The sequence below is a fragment of the Canis lupus genome, chromosome 1 (assembly GCF_003254725.2).
Source record: "Canis lupus dingo isolate Sandy chromosome 1, ASM325472v2, whole genome shotgun sequence".
NCBI classification, from domain to species: domain Eukaryota; kingdom Metazoa; phylum Chordata; class Mammalia; order Carnivora; family Canidae; genus Canis; species Canis lupus.
The window spans coordinates 113,352,817-113,372,049 of NC_064243.1; the positions used below are offsets into that span (position 1 = coordinate 113,352,817).

Sequence of the window (19,233 nt, forward strand, 5' to 3'; positions counted from 1 at the left end):
TATGTATTGATTTGAGAGAGAGAGAGAGAGAGAGCATGAGCAGGGGGTTAGGGAGCAGCAGAGGGAGAGACTCTCAAGCAGATTCCATGCCAAACATGAAGCCTGACTAGAGACTTGATCCCATGACCCTGAGATCATGATCTGAGCCAAAACTAACAGTTGGATGCTTAAGTGACTGGGGCATGCAGATGCCCTTTTGCTCATAGTTTCTTTCTTTCTTTTTTTTAAGATTTTATTTATTTATTCATGAGAGACAGAGAAAGAGAGAAAGGCAGAGACACAGGCAGAGGGAGAAGCAGGCTCTATGCAGGGAGTCCGATACGGGACTCGATCCAGAGTCTCCAGGATCACGCCCTGGGCCGAAGGCAGGCGCCCAACCACTGAGCCACCCAGGGATCCCCCTTGCTCATAGTTTCAATGATGATAATTAAATACTTCTGAGGTTCTAAATCCTTCTGGATATGAATTCCTCAACTTCAATGGTCTACAGTTCCAAAGGTCTAAGGTTCTAAGATTCTGTGTCTATACAGTTCTCTAGTCTTGGCTTATATTGTTCTAAAACATTGAAGTAGGGTGAACAACCATCCTGGTTGGTCCCAGACTGAGGGTTTCAGTGCTAAAAACTGGAAGGTGCGGTCATTCTATCTCAAAATTCTCAGGATCTGCATTTCTATCTTAAATTCCAAAGTTTTAGGATTAGAAAGCCCTAAGGATCTATGTGTATTAGAGTTTAGGTTTCTAAGGGTCTAAGATCCTGGCAATGGATATCAATGATTAAAATTTCTAAGATTTGAAAAAAAAAATTCTAAGATTTGTGATTATAAAGTTTTATGCTCTAAGAGTGTCATTTTAAGGCCTCAAGTTTGAAGAATCTCTGAATATGACATTCCAAGGTCCAAAAATCCAATATTTGAGCATCTTGAAATTCTAAAGAAGTACGCTTATAAAATCCCACATTTCTGAGACTCTACATTTCTAAGGTTCTAAGGCAGCACTGCCTCATACAGTATCCACAAGCCACATGTGGCTATTTAAATTTAAATGAATGAAAACTAAATACAATGAAAAAGTCAGTCCCTCAAGAAGCACTAGCCACATTTCAAGTGCTTACAGCCTCAAGTACTAGTGGTTAGTGGTTAAGATATTGGACATCCGGGATCCCTGGGTGGCGCAGCGGTTTAGCGCCTGCCTTTGGCCCGGGGCGCGATCCTGGAGACCCGGGATCGAATCCCACATCGGGCTCCCGGTGCATGGAGCCTGCTTCTCCCTCTGCCTGTGTCTCTGCCTCTCTCTCTCTCTCTCTCTCTCTCTCTCTCTGTATGACTATCATAAATAAAAAAAAAAAAAAAAAAAAAAAAGATATTGGACATCCATCCCAGATAGCATTTTCCCATCACCATGGAAAGTTCCACTGGACCGTGCTAGTCTACAGATTCACGTGCAGTGCCTGTGACTCTCTTCCCATCCTCTAGGCCACCAAGATTCTCAAGCACTGACACCCCAGCAGCCTTCTTCTTTCCCTCTCTTCTTCCTCCCACCCCAGCCCTCCTCCAGGTACCTGCCAAGGCCTTGATCCGGGAGCACTCAAAGAGCGAGGCGGCTGCCGTGGAGGCTGCTGGCTGCTCCCGCTCCCAGCCCCGATCAGGGCTCTCCCAGCGGGCTGCAGGGTTGTTGTTGTTAGTGGCCGGGAGGCCCTCCATGTTGTCCACTTCCCCTGGTATCTGCGCCATCGGGGAAGGTGAGACCTGGGGAGGAGCAGAGGCATGTTAGACTAGAGACACAGCCTGAGCACAGAGGTCCCACTTCTAACAGTGACTGACTGTGAGTCCTGTCCACTCCCTTATCCTCAGTTTTCCCTGTCTTTCAAATGGACATAATACCACTGACAGTAACATTGGCCCTGACCATTTCATAGGACTGTGCTAAAGCATCCAGCCTAGCACTTGGCACAGAGTAGTGTCTAGTGTACATTGTCCCTGTATTATTGTTAGAATGATGACACTGTTACCAGTAAAACTCTCCAACACAGTAAGAACAGGAATAAACACATATTGAGCACTAGAGGAAGAAAGTCAAGCCCAAAGTTGCAAAGCTCGTGGGTAGCCAGAGTTCAAATGCAAGTACTCTGATCAAATGATTGCATTAAACAGCCTCAGTTCTTCATCCTTATAACCACACCCTTTGCCATATAACTCCTGAGTGTTCTTCTACCGTAGGGACGAGAAAAGTGGAAGAGCATCTCCTCGCAACCTTGACTCTGGGTTTGGTCACATGACTAGCTTTGACCAACAGAATCAGGTGGAAGTACTGGTGAATTCTGAACCTGAAACTCAAGAGACTTTGCATGTTTTTGCTTGTGCTTGATTGGGACCATGAGAAAAATAGTGTCAGCACAGTCCAGGTGTAAGGCTCCAGTCACCAAAGCCAAGGCCAGGTCCAGGAGCCAATAGTCAACACCACTCCCAACCCCCGCATCCCAACATGTGAATAAACCCAGCTCAGATCAGCAAAACTGCCCAGCTGAGCCCAGTCTCAGTCACTGACTTTAAACTCGATAATTAAATAAATGCTCAGTGTTTTAAGACACTGAGTTTAGGGCTGGTTCCTTATGCAGCATTATTGTGGCAACAGCTAGCTGACATATTGTCTGATCCAGAGCTAGGCTCTAGAACACTGCCGGATTGCAAATATGAAATTTAAGGGGGTGGGCGACATCAGATTCATCTCCTCCTCCCTCCAGGCCCCCTGATTCCAAAACTAAGAAAGGGGGGACTTGCGGGAAGATCAGTGTTCTTCACAAAGATTCCGACAGTTGATAACCCACCAGATTGTAGGAAAGCAGGGTCCAGTCTTGGTCAGTGTAGTGGAGACTATCCCTTTGGGTGGACACTCCAAAATCCACTGCTATTCTTCTCTCCTTCCATGGAAAGCTATAAGTGAGTGCATGGCTACTTACCACCTGTGTGACCTTGGCCAGTCACCCTCTCTCTAGGCCTCAGTTTGTTCATCTGTAAAATGGTAATGATAACAGTGCCCATTGCCTACAGATGTTTATAGAGGAAATGAGTTAATAATGCAGGGTACATGGTATCTAGTACATACAAGCCCTTGATATATGGTCCTTGCTATTATTATTCATCCTCTGGCCACCTATCTTAGCAAATCAAAGTGCCTATGCTGGAGTCAGACAGAAGTAAGTTCAAGCTCTGCTTTATTCTCGCGGTATTTTTAATCCATCTTTCACTTGGCTTCTCTGCCTCAGTTTCCCTCCCTGTTAAGAGATGATCACAACTGTTTCCTCAGTGAAGGATACTTAGGGATGGGGAGGCACTTAGCACTTGGTAAGCAGTCAGTCCGGGAAGGGACTGGCCATTACGCGGTTGAATGGAGAAGGAAGGGAGGAGAAGGAGATGGAGGAGGTGGAAAGAGGTGTCCTGCGGCCCCAGCAAAGGCTCGAGGCTGGGGGTGGAAATCAATGCTTTAACCCTTCCAGGGCCGCGCCTTTCTCTCCCTGCAGTCTAGTCACTGCTCCGCAAGGAGGGGGCCCGGGCAGGACAAGGCCTGGGTGGAAGACCCACGCATGGCGCGGAGGCTGAAGGGCTGAGGGGTGGGGGGCTCGTTCTGCCCTGGACCGCTCCCCTCCTCCAGCCCGGGAGACCCTCGGGGCTCAGGCCAAGCCCACAGCGCGCGGGGGAGGGATGCTCGGGCAGGTGGGGAGATGCTGCAGGGAGGGGCCATCCCCCAACGCCGCTCACCTGGGCCCGCGGCCGCCGGTGCCGCCGTCCCCGCTGCTCGCAGCGACGACCGCCCTGCGTGTCGGCGTCCGGGGCCCGGCCCGGCCCGGTCCGGCTCCGTTCGGCCCCGCCGGCCCCGCCGCTCGACCAGATCCGCATGCGCCGCCGCCGCCGCCGCCGCCGCCGCGCCTCCCCCGCTCGCGCGGCCGCCGCGCTCGGCGCGCCCCCGGGACCCCCTCCCGCCCGCGGTCCCCCGCCGCCTCGGCCGCCCGCAGCGCTGGCCCACGCGCGGTGACACTCCGAGCCACGGCGCTCGCGGGGCCGGAGGCAGCGTCACCCACGGCCACGCACTCTCCCGGGGTCACACACTCCCACACGGGCACACACACACACCAGGGTCACATGCAGCGTCGCAAACATCACCCACAGCCACACACTCACGCAGTATCACCCCCCACAGGGTCACGCAGAGTCAAACATTCAGACTGACACGCAGTCACACGCTCACATGGGCTCCCACACTGGCACAGTGCCCGACAGCATCACACGTAGTGGCACACTCAAATAGTGCCACCACCACCCACGCCGTGTCACACACAAGCACGCGGATGTCATACATTGTCGCACACTCCCGTGGGGTCACAGAGAGTGTCATATACCCACAGGTCACACGCAGCTTCGCAATCGCACAGGTCACACACTTTTTTACACACTCAAACTTGTCACATCAGTCACACACTCACATGTCACACGTCCTGTGCTGTCACACTCTCATACGTCATCCAGTCACAAGAGGTCACAAACAGCATCACAACAACAGTTAATACCCACTACCACACACTCAAATAGGGAACCAGTCACACATCCTTACATGACACATGGGTGTCATACACTGTCACTGTCTAACAGTCGCACACTCCCATAAAACACATCTCACACATGTCCCACACCATATTCCCCAGCTTCATGAATGCATACAGCATCACAGACTGACAGTGTCACCCACAGTGGCACCCCAAGGTCACAAAGGAACAGCATCAATGCTTGCCACACGGGGTGTCACACACCGTCTCCTATTGTATTAACATAGTGCTACACAGAGAATGGCACATGGTGTCATCCACAATCTTGTTCTCCCTCGGGGTTACTCACACAGTCCCACAGAGGCACAGGGGCACACACGGTTACAGTGTCACACCCTGCCTCACTTTCTACCCTAGTAGCTTCCGGAAAGCCTTGGGGCACAGCGTGAGTCCCCGGTCAGCGTCAGGCCCTGGGAGAGGGGGCGTGAGCTGGGAGAGGTCGGTGGGCGTGGCCCGGGCTTCGGCCCGCCCCCGGCTCGAGCGCAGAGGCGGGGCATCGGGCCCACCCACGCCCCTCCCAGCTGGCCGGTGCGGCCACGCCTCCCAGGCCGAGCGGCCGGCCGAGGGGGCGGTGCTGGGCGGCCGGCGGAGGCGGGCAGCCTGCTGTCCCGCCCCCCGCGTTCTCCCCGGCTGGAGGCGTGGCCTGCTGGGCCCGCAGGCGGTGGGGGCGTGGCCTTCTTGCTTGGCCCGCCCCGTCCCTCCCGCGCGAGAGGGACTGAGAAGGCGGCCCAGCAGCCAGTTGGTTCCCGCGCGTCGTGCAACTCCGTGGCCTCGCACCCCCACGACTCCGCAGAATGGCTGTCAAGAAGATTGCCATCTTCGGTGCCACGGGCAGGACCGGGCTCACCACCCTGGCGCAGGCGGTGCAAGCAGGCATGAGCTGGGGCGGGCGGGGGATGTCACGGGGTGCACAGGCAGCGCATTAGGAAGGGGCACCCTGGGACCCGGGTGAGGCTGGTTGGGCCATCAGTGCTTTGGTTTGTGACCTAGGGGCAAGGCAGGTGGCGACGGGGACAGAAGTGGGGGACGCTGTGAGATCCAATTTTATGTGAGTCCAAGGACTAGGGATTGGCCTTGGGAGGCAGGGGGACTCCAGTGACAGGTTTAAATACCGTGCTCTTATGAAACGTTGTTGTAATTGGGGTGGTGGTTAGCGCACCCAGCGAGGGCTTACTAAGCCGGGGAGCGGCTTGCCTCCTAGCACCTACCGCTCTTCACCGGTATTAAATCCTCAGAGCGCTCATGTGCGGTGAGAAGGAGGATCGCCTCACTTGACAGAAGAGGAAACTGAGGCCCAGAAACTGACTTCCCCACTATCAGACAGCTGGAAAGTGGTGGTGTTGGGATTTGAACCCAGCCTGCGCTCTTAACTGCCCAAAGTCCACCGGCTCCAGGCCTGGGTGCCAAGGCTGGAAGTTGAGAAGGCTGGGGGAGGAGTTGCTGTGAGCACCTAATGGAAAGAGGACAGCGAGCGGAGACATTGGTGAAGACTTGGGCGCTGGTCTTGGGAAAGTGGATGAGAGCTGGAAATTCTCAGTTGTCTCAGGAGAGGGGATGAACATCCCGCAGCCTCCCCTCCTGCCTCTGCCATTCAGACTTCACCAACCCTTCTTGGGGCCTGTGACTTCCAGATATAGGGCCCCACCCTTGCTAGTCTCAGTGACTCTGAAGATTTCGACTATCTGGGTGCCCCAACAGGGTGGAGGGTGCCAGGATCCCACTCTCTAGTCTTGTAGCCCAGCCCACCCTCTTCGAACTTGCCTAACAGTTCCTCATCCCGCCCACTACTCTCCCCTTCTCCAAGAAGACCTAGTTAGGATCTTGATTTGTTGGGGGAGGGGGTGGGAGGAGAAAGAAATTTGTGGATAAGCATTTCTGGAGGAGGAAGTAAGAGGGAGAAGTTGAGAGATGCTGAGTCACCCTGAGGATGTGGATTCCCATGTTACTACCTTAACCTTAATCCTGAATTCCACTGAATTGCACTTGTCCACCCTGCTGGTCACCAGTGGGACTGCACCCCAGGGAATTGAGTGTTGAGGCCTGGGGGAGGCCCTTACCTTCTCCCTGTGGCTCTGACAAGTCTCTTCAGATCCACAGTGAACCTCTGAGCTTCCCTGTCCCCATCAGAAAAAGGAAACTCTAGCTTCATTGAGCTAGAGTTTTATTTACCTCAGTGATTCTATAGGCTGGTACCAGCCTGCCTGCATTCAAATCCCAGCTCTACCACTTACCATTTACTACGTTGTCAAATCTCTTGTCATTTGTGTGCCTAGATAGCTGGAAAGTGGAGCTAAAACTAGTAGTACTTCCTGAGGGGTGCTAGCGGTGATTAAGTGAGATAATATATGGGAAATTCATGGAACCGTGTCCGGTACATAGTTGGTGCCCAATAAGCCTTCTTTTGACTAAGTGAACTCATAGCCATGGCTTAGTTGCCTAAAATTGCCCCAATTTCTCCATCTTCAAAATAGGCATGTAATAATACCTTTTAGGCTTATTGCAATTTGGGGCGGGCTTTTCAAACTGTGGGTCATAGTGAGTTCTGAGATATACTTAATTGGTCATAAAAGTGTCAGAGTGTATTGCATGTTGAATATTGGTTTTATGAAACTTCTTTCAATTATATATGCATGGATTTTTATGTACTAGGTTAGGCTTTGAAATCCATTTTGTACCGTGGGTTGAGATAAAAAAAAGCTTTTAAGGGGCATGATCTCTGCAACTTACTCTCAAATAGTTAAGAATAAACATATATATATATACACACACACACATATATAACATGTTTGTGTATAAATGTATTTATATACACATGTATACAATTATGTATGTTATATATTATACACACACAAAGATAAAACAAAAGCAAGCATGAGAATTGAAGTCTTACAACTTTCCTATATGTGTGAATTTATTTCAAAATGAAAAATTGACAGAAAAATATAAAGTAAGGGATTTTTGGAAGTACCTTAAAGACACTCTTTTTTCTAAAGGTTAAAATCTGTGAATTCTAAACCACTATTGTTTGGGATGGTAGCCACTAGGTACATGCACATCTGGTTATTGAATTTTACATTTAAATGTGGATTGTGTTAAAAAAATCTTGGAAAAAAAATACCATTCATCAGTAGAAAGAGCTTAGCACAGCACTTGGCATATAAGTTTCTCAATAAATGTCACTAATCAGCAAAAATAGAACACTAATGGCACCCTTTTACAGAGCCTGTGTCAAAGCTCTTACTCTCTAGGAGAACATTTTTCTCCCCCAGAATACCCACAACTTACTAGGGCCCACTTTAACCATTGGCAGTTAACCGATGCCCACACTGGCATCCTGGAAGCCCCCACCGTTCCCTGATGTGTGAGTACAACACAGGCTTTGTGTCATTTCCTTATGAAAGTTGGTCACACAGGATGGGGGCACTGGGCATTATTTACTTATGCATGAGAGACACACAGAGAGAGAGAGGCAGAGACACAGGCAGAGGGAGAAGCAGGCTCCATGCAGGGAGCCTGATGCGGGACACGATCCCGGGAGCCCAGGATCACGCCCTGAGCTGAAGGCAGATGCCCAACCGCTGAGCCACCCAGGCATCCCTTATCCATGCAGCTGATGGACATTGGATTGTTTCTATTTGGGGCCATTATGAATAATAATGCCCCTATGGACTTAAATGTCCAAGTTTTGTGTGAACGTATGTTTTCATTTCTTTTGAGCATATACCTAGGAGTGGAAAGGCTGAGTCATATGGTAACTCTATGTTTATCCCTTTGAGGAACTACCAGACGGTTTTCCAAAGCAGCTGCATCATTCAATACACCCATCAGTAGTGTATGAGGGTTTCAATTTCTCCACATGTGCACCAACATTTATTGTCTGTCTATTCTAGTGGGTTTGAACTTGTATCTTGCTATGGTTTTTTTTTTATTATTTAATTTATTTATTCATGTGAGACACACAGAGAGAGGCAAACATAGGCAGAGGGAGAAGCAGGCTCCCTGTGGGGAGCCTGATGCAGGACTCAATCCAGGACCCTGGGGTCAGGACCTGATTCAAAGGCAGACACTCAACCACTGAGCCACCCAGGTGTCCCAGGCTCACTGAATATTAAATGGCTTCTTGGAAAGCACCGAGAACAATCCTAGGTACACAGGAAGTGCTCAACTAATGTTGCCATTGGGTAGAACTGGTGGGTTTCTGGCTGTGGGGGTGGGGCTGGGTCCCCCCATGTGTATGGGTGTGTATGTGTGGCAGGCAAGGCTTGTGAGTGAACATGTGTCTCTGGCAGAAAAGGCTGGGTTCCAGTCCCACCACACCAGAGCATGTTCTTCCCAGGCTCAGGGCCTCAGCTTCCCTAATCTGTTGTGGACAATCATGACATGGGTACAATTTGTCTGGACACCATGACCCCTTGGCCAATTCAGCGGCTTGCCCTAGAATGTGGAAAGGAGGGATCCCAGGACCCCCGAGCCACCCAGGTGTCCCTCTCATTGTGGTTTCGGTTTGTATTTCCCTAATGACCAATGATGTTGTATATTTCTGAGTATTCATTGGCCATTTGTGTATCCCCTTTGAAGAAGTCTATTCAATTATTTTGCCCAATTTTTAATTGGGTTAGTCATCTTTTTATTACTGAGTTGTAGTTCTTTATATAGTCTAAATACAGATATATGACTTGCAGAAATTTTCTCCCATTCTGTGGATTATCTTTTCACTTTCTCGATGGTGTCCTTGAAGCACACAAGTTCTTAATTTTGATGGTATCAGTGTGTCTGTGTTTTCTTTTGTTGCTTGTGTTTTTCATGCCATAGCCAGGAAACTGTTGCCTAATTCAAACTCACAAAGATTTATACTTACGTTTTTTTCTAAGATTTATTTATTTATTTATTTATTTATTTTTATTTTTTTAAATTTATGATAGTCACAGAGAGAGAGAGAGAGAGAGGCAGAGACACAGGCAGAGGGAGAAGCAGGCTCCACGCACCGGGAGCCCGACGTGGGATTCAATCCCGGGTCTCCAGGATCGCGCCCCGGGCCAAAGGCAGGCGCCAAACCGCTGCGCCACCCAGATCCCCTAAAACTATTTTTAAAATCTTAGAAAAAAATGGGATCCCTGGGTGGCGCAGCGGTTTGGCGCCTGCCTTTGGCCCGGGGCGCGATCCTGGAGACCCGGGATTGAATCCCACGTCGGGCTCCCGGTGCGTGGAGCCTGCTTCTCCCTCTGCCTGTGTCTATGCCTCTCTCTCTCTCTCTCTCTGTGACTATCATAAATAAATAAAATTAAAAAAAAATAAAATAAAATATTAAAAAAATAAAAATAAAAATAGTTTTAGCTCTTGCATTTAGGTCTTTGATCGTTTTGAGTTTATTTTCATATTGGTGTGAGGTAAGGATCTGACCTCATTCTTTTTACAAATGCGTATCCAGTTGTCCCAGCACAATTTGTTGAAAAGACTATTCTTTCCCCCATAGAATTGTCCTGGCACCCTTTCCAAAAGTCAACTGACTGCCTTAAACACTTAGATACATTATTTAAACCTACATTGACCTTGTAAGGTAGACAACTACTAGTGTCACTTTATAAATGAAGGTCCTAAGGCCAAGAGAGGCTAAGTGACTTGCCCATTGTCATACAGCTAGGTAGTGGTGGGGCTGTAATTCAAACCCAGGGTTACTTTGAGCATTAAATGAGTTAATATATGTAAAGTGTGTAAACATGATCCTTATTATCATCATCATTGTTCCAGAGTGTTCACATAACCCATCATTTGTTTTTTAATATTGCCTTTTGTTTATTTCTCTTACAAGTTCAGCAGTAGCTGGATTTGAAGGGAGATAGTCAATGAGATGAATTAAAAAAAAATAAACAAAAAAAGCTCATCAGTATCTCAAGGTTGGGAGCTGAAGGCGATACCAGAAACAGGTTTAATATTACTCTTTATTTTAATAATAGTCATGTGAAGGAGCTCTGGGTACTGCCTTAGACAGTGGTGGCTTCTTTCGCAGCCTTTCTATCTGCTGGCATATGCTACTTCTGTTTTGCCAGGCACTTCCTGGAAGAGTAATGCCTTCCCCACCCCCACCCCGGTTGTGATACGGGGTTCTGGTAGGCCTTGGCTACCTGGGTGAACTGCTCCAGCTACTTGGCACAGTCCTGTCCTCAGTTCTCACATTCCCTCTGTTGACAGGCCTTCAACCTTTTCTGAATAAGTTGACAATTTTTTAAAAATATTTTATTTATTCATGATAGACAGAGAGAGAGAGAGAGGCAGAGACACAGGCAGAAGGAGAAGCAGGCCCCATGCCAGGAGCCCGACGCAGGACTGGATCCTGGGACTCCAGGATCACACCCTGGGCCAAAGGCAGGTGCTAAACCGCTGAGCCACCCAGGGATCCCCAGTTGACAATTTTCTTGATCAACTTCATAGTCTCTTCTCCATTGCATTTCTGCTTCTAACATGTGCAGAACATCCAATTCCTGGCATCCTGTGATGTGTCGCATCCTGGTGGAACTCCTGGTGGTAGTAGTAATACCTGTTCTTTGCATGCTACTGCTGTATAAACTCTCACTAGGGGATCCCTGGGTGGCGCAGCGGTTTAGCGCCTGCCTTTGGCCCAGGGCGCGATCCTGGAGACCCGGGATCGAGTCCCACGTCGGGCTCCCGGTGCATGGAGCCTGCTTCTCCCTCGGCCTGTGTCTCTGCCTCTCTCTCTCTCTGTGACTATCATAAATAAATAAAAAAAAAAAAATTAAAAAAAAAAAAATAAATAAATAAACTCTCACTAGGGTTCTGGGCGGTTCGGAAGGAGGTCCAAGGCCTTCATCAAATATGGGGAGTGAAGGCCTGCGGTGAGGCACCAGCATGTGGCATTGGGGCTTGGGGTGCATACATGTCCTTGTCCAAGCTGCCCGGCATGGCATTGGTATGGGGGCTCCACTCTCCAACGTGGGACCCTAGCCCATTTTTTTTTTTTTAAGATTTCATGTATTTATTCATGAGAGACACACAGAGAGAGCAGAGACATAGGCAGAGAGAGAAGCAGGCTCCCTGCAGGGAACCCGATGCAGGACTTGACCCCAAGGACCCCAGGATCATGAACTGAGCCAAAGGCAGATGCTCAACCACTGAGCCACCCCGGTGCCCCCCCTTATTTGTTTTTGAAATACATGATGACAGAAGTGAAACAATTTTGTTTTTCCTTCTCTCATTTTCTGAATATGAATCAATCCTCTGATAGCTGTGATGTCCCATGAGGTTTCTTTGTTAGTTTATTATGAACTCACAGATTTTAAAGTATTTCATGTGTTTTGATTCTTTGTCATCAATATTCTTTTGGACAAATCATATTGTCCCTGATTTTTCCAATGAGAACCCCTTCAAGTGGCTCCTGTGTCCTTTCAGTATGGCCTCATCATTCGTTAAGCGCGGCCTTAGCAGCTGACAGTACAAGATATTCCAGGCTTGGGGCACTGGAATATATATATATATATATATATATATATATATATATATATTTTTTTTTTTTTTTTTTTTTTTTTTTTTTTTTTTTCCAGGCTCATCTTGTCCTTTCCCTGTCGCAGGCCAGCAATCAGCCCTTTCTCAAAGGAGCTCTGGTTCACTTACCACAAGGATGATATGTAGAGGCTGTCTTAGTGAGCTTGGGCTGCTATGACAAAATAGCATAGACTGGTGGCTTAAACAATAGACATTTGTTTCTCATTGTACTGGAGACTGAGAAGTCCAAGATAAGGTATCAATCTTAAAAAAAAAAAAAAGAGTCAGATGCTTAACTGACCAGGCCACTCAGATGCCCTTCTTCCTCTTCTTGTAAAAGACACTAACCCCTTCATGGGCCCCACCTTCATGACCTCATCAAAACCTAATTACCTCCCAAAGGCCCCATCTCCAAATACCCTCACATTGGAAGTTAGGGCTTTAGTATATGAATTTGGTGGGGTTGGGGAGGCATAAACATTTAGTCCATAACAGAGACAATTAATCATTTTTTTCTTTTTTTAATAATTATTTATTCAGGGACACCTGGGTGGCTCAGTGGTTGAGCATCTACCTTTGGTTCAGGGCATGATCCCAGGGTCCTGGGATCGAGTCCCACATCGGGCTCCCTGGGTGGAGCCTGTTTCTCCCTCTGCCTGTGCCTCTGCCTCTCTCTTGGTCTCTCATGAATAAATAAATAAAATCTTAAAGAAAAAGAATTATTTATTTACTTGACAGAGAGAGAGAGAGAGGAGAAGAAGAAGTAGGCAGAGCTGAAGGCAGAGTGAGAGGGAGAAGCAGACTCCCCGCTCAGCAGAGAACCAAATGCCGGGCTCTATCCCAGGACCCTGAGATCATGACCTGAGCCATAGGCAGATGCTTAAGCACTTGAGCCACCCATGTGTCCCCTAACAATTTTTTTACATCATCATTTCCATACACTCAAACATTAACATCTTTTGCCATTGTTTAGAACAAAGGAAGAAACATGTTGGTTGTAAACCTTAAAATGGGTGTGTATGTGTGGGACACAGAGTTACTCAAAATTCTTTGGGGAGAAGATGTTCAAAATCCTTAATGACCACTTTAACCCGGCCCAACCCTTCAAAAGTAGGCCTGGGGTCCAGTCCCAGCATTGGGCAATCTTTGGGCAACTCACATCTTCTACTGTACCTCAGTTTCCTCCAGGACCATGGATGGGGGGCATAGATCAGTGTGATGCCAGGCTTTAACCTTTTACTTGCTGGAGAGTGGAGAAGTCTGGGGCATGCTGGCAGGGGGGTCCTTAGTGGCAGGGTATTTATGACCCAGCATGAAGGGTATTGCCCCATCACCGGGGACCTAGGGAATGGATTTGAGGGTTTGTGGCACCCTCCCAGACCCAGCTCCTGGAGCCTGGGGGTGCCAGCCCACAAGCCCACTGACCTGCCTCTCTGCCTTCTTTGCCCACAGGTTACGAGGTGACAGTGCTGGTGCGGGACGCCTCCAGGCTGCCCCCAGAGGGGCCCCAGCCGGCCCACGTGGTAGTGGGTGACGTTCTGAATGCTGCCGATGTAGACAAGACTGTGGCCGGACAGGATGCTGTCATCGTACTGCTGGGCACCCGCAATGACCTCAGTACTGGGCCCCCTCTCTGCCCACGGCCCACCCCCGTGCCTCGGCCCCCAGCACCACCCCCGCCCCCGGCCCCGCCCCTGCCACCCTTGCCACCACCACCACCTGCTAGTGACAGCCACTCTCTATCCCCTCTAAGGTCCTACCACAGTTATGTCGGAGGGCACCCGGAACATTGTGATGGCCATGAAGGCCCATGGCGTGGACAAGGTCGTGGCCTGCACCTCGGGTGGGTGGCGGGTCATAGGGATGGGACTGAAGGGGGGGTAGCCAGTGGACAGGCAGCCAAAGGGCTTCTGCCAAGTGGCATCAGAGCCATCCCAAGTTGAGGATTTACTGAGCACTAACTGTGTACATGAACCTTCCCAGGTGATGCCAGAGACACAGTGGTGACCAGTACAGCCCTGCGCCCTGCACTCAGGGGTCTCATAGATGGGACAGAAGTAGTGAACACGCCCATCATTTCACATGACAGGCCAGAATAGTCAGGGCCAAGATGCAGGGGCACAGGCAGAGGGATCAGGGTCCTAAGCAGAGAAGCCCAGCAGCGGCACCGGACCCAGCCCGAGGGGGAAGGGAGAGCCTTCTAGAGGAAATGACAGAGCCGGGCATACACAGCCAGGTCTCTACCCTCACAGAGCTCCCCATTTACGAGGAGATGGGCATTAAACAACTAGCTGTCTCGAATAACCCAAGATGGGGTACAGGGTTCATACAGGAACAGTTAAGGCTAACAGCATTTACTAGTACTTATGATGTGCTAGGTGCCATCTGAGTGCCTAGGGATGAATGCCACTGAATCCTCACAAAATTCTGAGTGTTTATGCTCCTAGTGGCACATGGCAGGTGCTCAGTTAATAGTAGCTGTTCTTTTTTTTAAGATTTTTATTTATTTACTAATGAGAGACACATACAGAGAGAGGCGAGACATAGGAAGAGGGAGAAGCAGACTCCTCAAGGGGAGCCCAGGACCACACCCTGGGCTGAAGGCAGATGCTCAACCACTGAGCCATCCAGGCATCCCAATAGTAGCTGTTCTTATGCCTCCCTTGGATGGAAGGCCATGGAGGTGCAAGGAGGCCCACCAGCTGACCTGAGTTCACACAGCTTGTGGCTGGCACAGCAGGCTGTGAAACCAGGCTGTCTTGTCTCTACAGTCTCCACGCCTTGCCCCTGTGTCTCATCCTCCCCAGGAAGGGAAACAACCTGAGGGAGGGCAGAGGGATCAGCAGTTGTGAAGACTCGGAGGTGGGAGTGAGGCTGGGGCAGCGTGCGAAGGGGAGAATGTTGGGTGCTGAGGTCAGCAGGCTGATGGCACCAGATCTTGTGGGGCCTTAGAGGCTCTGGTGGGGACTCTGCTTTCACCCTGAGTGAGACACAGCCACAGACACAGCTCTGACCCTCTGGATGTGCACAGGCTCCATCTGGCTGCACGTGGGGAGCAGACTGGGGGGGCAGAGACAGGCAGTCCAGGGAGGAGGCTGCTGTCACCATCCTGATAGAAGGTAACCAGACAGGAGCAGGTGGGGAGAGAAGGGGTGAGCCCTTCTATGGCCATCAGACAGGAGGCTGGGACAGGCTGGGAGGCCTATCCATTGGAAGGCAATGGATAGCCCATATAGGGTTTTGTCCTGGCATAAGCCCAGCAGGGTGTGTTGCCTGGCCATCTGTCCTCAAGCATTGGCTCACTGTGCCCTGTGTCCCCCCCCAGCCTTCCTTCTGTGGGACCCGTCCAAGGTGCCCCCACGACTTCAGGCTGTGACCGATGACCACATCCGGATGCACAAGGTGCTGCAGGAATCGGGCCTGAAGTACGTGGCTGTGATGCCACCACACATAGGTGAGTGGGACTGGGACTTGCAGCAGGGTCACCAACAGCCAGCCCCCTCCTGTGTGCTGGGGAGACCTGCCAGGCCTATCCTGGCCAGTGTAAAATCGCAGATGTTCGTCTTACACTTTCTATCCTCTTTCCTGCTTGATTTTTATCCCCTTTCTAACACCCTTTCAGCTCTCTCTGTTGAGCCAACCACCCCAAATTGAGAAATGTAAAACCACAACCTATTTATTATTATTATTATTAATTATTATTATTATTATTAAGTTCGTGGAGCTAGCCCATATTCAAGGGAAGGGGACTCACCTTTCACCACATGGAGCATATCATTCTCCATTTTATTTAGTGGGTGTTTTATCACTAGAATGTCAACTCTTTGAAGGCACGGATTTTGTCTTGTTTTTGATCACAACTATGTTTCCCAGTGCCCAGAACAGGGCTTAGCATAGAGTAGATGCTCAGTAAATATTTGTCGGATGAACGAATCCAGGGGGACCATGCTTCTTTTTTTTTTTTTAATTTTTATTTATTTATGATAGTCACACAGAGAGAGAGAGAGAGAGGCAGAGACACAGGCAGAGGGAGAAGCAGGCTCCATGCACCGGGAGCCCGATGTGGGATTCGATCCCGGGTCTCCAGGATCACGCCCTGGGCGAAAGGCAGGCGCCAAACCGCTGCGCCACCCAGGGATCCCAGGGACCATGCTTCACAGTGGCATCGTGAAGAGAAGCAGTAAACTACACCTACACCCTCTTCTCTCCCAGGTCTGGAATCCGTTCTGGAGAGAGACACAGAGTCAGACGCAAGGAGACGTTCATTTGTTCATTCATTCATTCAACAATGTCTCCTGAATAGGGAGTGTGTGCCCTTACAGGCACTGGTGACACAGTGTATTCTCATGAGGCTCACATTTCTGCCAGGGAGACAAGGAAGCTAGATGTTCTTTCTGTTAGGTCTGCTGCGGGGAATGGAGAAACTATAAAGCACAGAGAAGGGAATAATGGGGAGCCATTTATGAAGCACAGATTCCCTAAAGAGATGGTCTCACACACTGTGGGAAGGAGACAGATGAGGGTGAACTGCGATAAGGGAACAGCAGCGTGGAAGCCCAAAGGCCAGACACTTGTATCTCCTTCACATTTGTCTGCTCACTGCAAGAGCAGTTCTTTTTTTTTTTTTTTTAAGATTTTGTTGATTTATTTGAAAGGAGAGACAGAGAGACAGACAGACAGAGAATACCAGTGGGGTAGGGGTAGGAACAGAGAGGGAGAAGCAGACTTCCCACTGAGCAGGGAGCCCGACACTGGGGCTCTATCCCAGGACCCCGAGATCATGACCTGAAGTGAAGGCAGATGTCAAACCCACTGAGCCACCCAGGTGCCCCTGCTTTGCCCTCTGCCTCCTGGGGCCCCTGACCTGACAGGAAGAGGCATTACACCTTCTAGAGGGTCAAAGAAGGTTCAGTTCAGGGCCCTATTGGGACTAGAATCCTCAGCTTTGAATCGACAGCAGTGAGGCCCCGTGGTGGAGAAGCTGGGTGGGAATCCCAGCCCCAGCATCATGTGGACTTCAGGCCTGTGGCCTCTGAGCCTTGTTTTTCTTATCTCTGAACAGATAAGTGATATTATTTCTTGACCTCCTGGGTTTGTTTTATTTTTTTTATTTTTTATTTATTTATGATAGTCTCACAGAGAGAGAGAGAGAGAGAGAGAGAGAGAGGCAGAGACACAGGCAGAGGGAGAAGCAGGCTCCATGCACCGGGAGCCCGACGTGGGATTCGATCCCGGGTCTCCAGGATCGCGCCCTGGGCCAAAGGCAGGCGCCAAATCGCTGCGCCACCCAGGGATCCCTGACCTCCTGGGTTTGAAGTGAAGCCCAGATACATCATGCCTAAAAATTATTTAACAGAGAGTACCTTTCTTTAGTTTTTTTTTTCCTTTTTTTTTTTTTAAAGATTTTATTTAATTACTCATGAGAGAGAGAGAGAGGCAGAGACATAGGCAGAGGAAGGAGAAGCAGGCTCCATGCAAGGAGCCCGATGCACGACTCGATCTGGGGACTCCAAGATCAAGTCCTGAGCTGAAGGCAGATGCTCAACCACTGAGCCACTCAGGCATCCCAGTTTTTCTTTTTCTTTTCTTTTTTTTTTTTTTGGTAGTATGTGTGTAAGAACTGAGATCTCCAGGAAATTTGAAGAAATTAAAGGTTTATGAATATCCATAAATCCTTCATCTAGAATCAATTAACATTTTGCCCTGTTTGCTTTATCATTTATGCATGCATCCAATGTTTATATGTGAATACATGTGTAGTATATATATTTTTATAGTGTGTGTATATTTATTTATTTATTTCAACGTCCCCTCCCCGCAAAATCATGATCATGTGTTTAGTTGCCATGTCACCTTGAATCTAGAACAATCTTCCATCTCATTTTTAAAAAATATGTCTCATAGGAGTGCCTGGGTGGCTCAGTTAAGTGTCTGCCTTCAGCTCCAGTCATGGTCTTGGGGTCCTGGGACTGAGCCCCACCTAGGGCTCCCTGCTCAGCAGGAAGTCTGCTTCTCCCTCTCCCTCTGCTGCTCCCCTTGCTTGTGCTCTCTCTCTGTCAAATAAATAAATAAAATCTTTTTAAAAATAATAAAATAGGGACACCTGTACCAGTAGGCTCCAAACGATTCTAAGTTGGTCACAGTCAGAGATTTTTAATTATCATAATGAAGCCAACAGATGCCCTCCTACTGGCCAACTTATGCCTCCAGACCGAAGGACCCAGAGAAAATCTAGCCTTTGCTACTGGGAAGTCATCCTTTGCAACCCTGGGAAGTGACTCTTCCAGATTCAGTTTGCCCATCTGTAAAATTGAATTAATAATAGTTCCTATTCCCTGCTTTATTTCTCTCCCTGTAACATACTGTCTATTTCACTCTCTTTATTTGTTGCCTTTTCCCAGCTAGTGTCTGCATGCAAAGGGCAGGGATTCTTGTTCATTTGGTTCCTTGCTGGGTGCCCAGCCCCTGACACATAACAGCTGTCAATAAGGATTTGTCAAACGGATCAAATAAGGGGTATAGACTGGCGTCCTGCACATGGGAAGAGTTTCATACATCATGGACTTTTTTTTTTTTTTAAGATTGATTTTATTCATGAGAGAGACAGAGAGAGAGGCACAGACACAGGTAGAGGGAGAAGCAGGCTCCTCGCAAGGAGCCCGATGGGGGACTTGATCCCAGATCCCGGGATCACACCTTGAGCCAAAGGCAGACGCTCAACCCCTAAGCCACTCAGGTGTCCCACATTGTGGACTCTTATGCCCTCTGGGCTGGGCACATTGTAAGCACCCTGGAGCGACCACGTGTTGTGGGAAGGGGAAAGGGCCTCAGCTTCACCCAGTGTCTTAGGACCTCAGCTTCACCCAGTGTCTTTACACTTTCAGGAGACCAGCCGCTGACTGGGGCCTACACAGTAACCCTGGATGGACGCGGGCCCTCTAGGGTCATCTCCAAACATGACCTGGGCCACTTCATGCTGAGCTGCCTCACCACCGATAAGTACAACGGGCACTGCACCTACCCCTCCCACCAGTACGACTAGGGGCTCTGACCCTGTCCAGGAGGACAGCATTCTGGCAAATGGAGAACAGAGGAAAGAAGCAATAAATCTTGAGTCAAGAGCTTCAAATTATTCTAGA

General features: G+C 49.2%; 2 protein-coding genes across 3 annotated transcripts in view; one reads left to right on the forward strand and one right to left on the reverse strand.

The window, feature by feature from the left end:
• The window catches only part of SPTBN4 (spectrin beta, non-erythrocytic 4), a 77,104-nt gene extending 73,241 nt beyond the window's left edge, over nt 1-3,863 (reverse strand). Inside the window, exons 1-3 of the mRNA XM_025424953.3 lie at nt 3,756-3,863; nt 2,825-2,930; nt 1,559-1,745 (exon numbers count right to left, since the gene is read on the reverse strand). Coding sequence (XP_025280738.3) covers nt 1,559-1,730 — 172 coding nt within the window. The 5' untranslated portion in view covers nt 1,731-1,745; nt 2,825-2,930; nt 3,756-3,863. The remainder of the gene's footprint in view (nt 1-1,558; nt 1,746-2,824; nt 2,931-3,755) is intronic.
• A 1,367-nt stretch (nt 3,864-5,230) lies between these two features.
• On the forward strand, nt 5,231-19,226 carry BLVRB (biliverdin reductase B). 2 transcript variants are annotated; one of them, XM_025424961.3, is made up of 5 exons: nt 5,231-5,470; nt 13,547-13,711; nt 13,848-13,937; nt 15,420-15,548; nt 18,979-19,226. In XM_025424961.3, exons 1-5 carry the CDS (start codon nt 5,392-5,394, stop codon nt 19,134-19,136), a joined length of 621 nt encoding a protein of 206 aa, XP_025280746.1. In that variant the 5' UTR covers nt 5,231-5,391; the 3' UTR covers nt 19,137-19,226. The 2 variants fall into 2 exon arrangements, with proteins under 2 accessions (XP_025280746.1, XP_048951039.1); XM_049095082.1 differs by lacking the exon at nt 13,848-13,937 and having other exon boundaries at nt 5,279-5,470.
• Nucleotides 19,227-19,233: the final 7 nt, after the last annotated feature.

What these genes read in the sequence shown, in the direction of transcription:
- BLVRB (XM_025424961.3), top strand. Translation starts at nt 5,392, where the DNA reads ATGGCTGTCAAGAAGATTGCCATCTTCGGTGCCACGGGCAGGACCGGG. An exon ending in GGGCACCCGCAATGACCTCA is followed by an intron (nt 13,712 to 13,847) that starts GTACTGGGCCCC and finishes ATCCCCTCTAAG; the next exon opens with GTCCTACCACAGTTATGTCG. An exon ending in GGTCGTGGCCTGCACCTCGG is followed by an intron (nt 13,938 to 15,419) that starts GTGGGTGGCGGG and finishes GTCCCCCCCCAG; the next exon opens with CCTTCCTTCTGTGGGACCCG.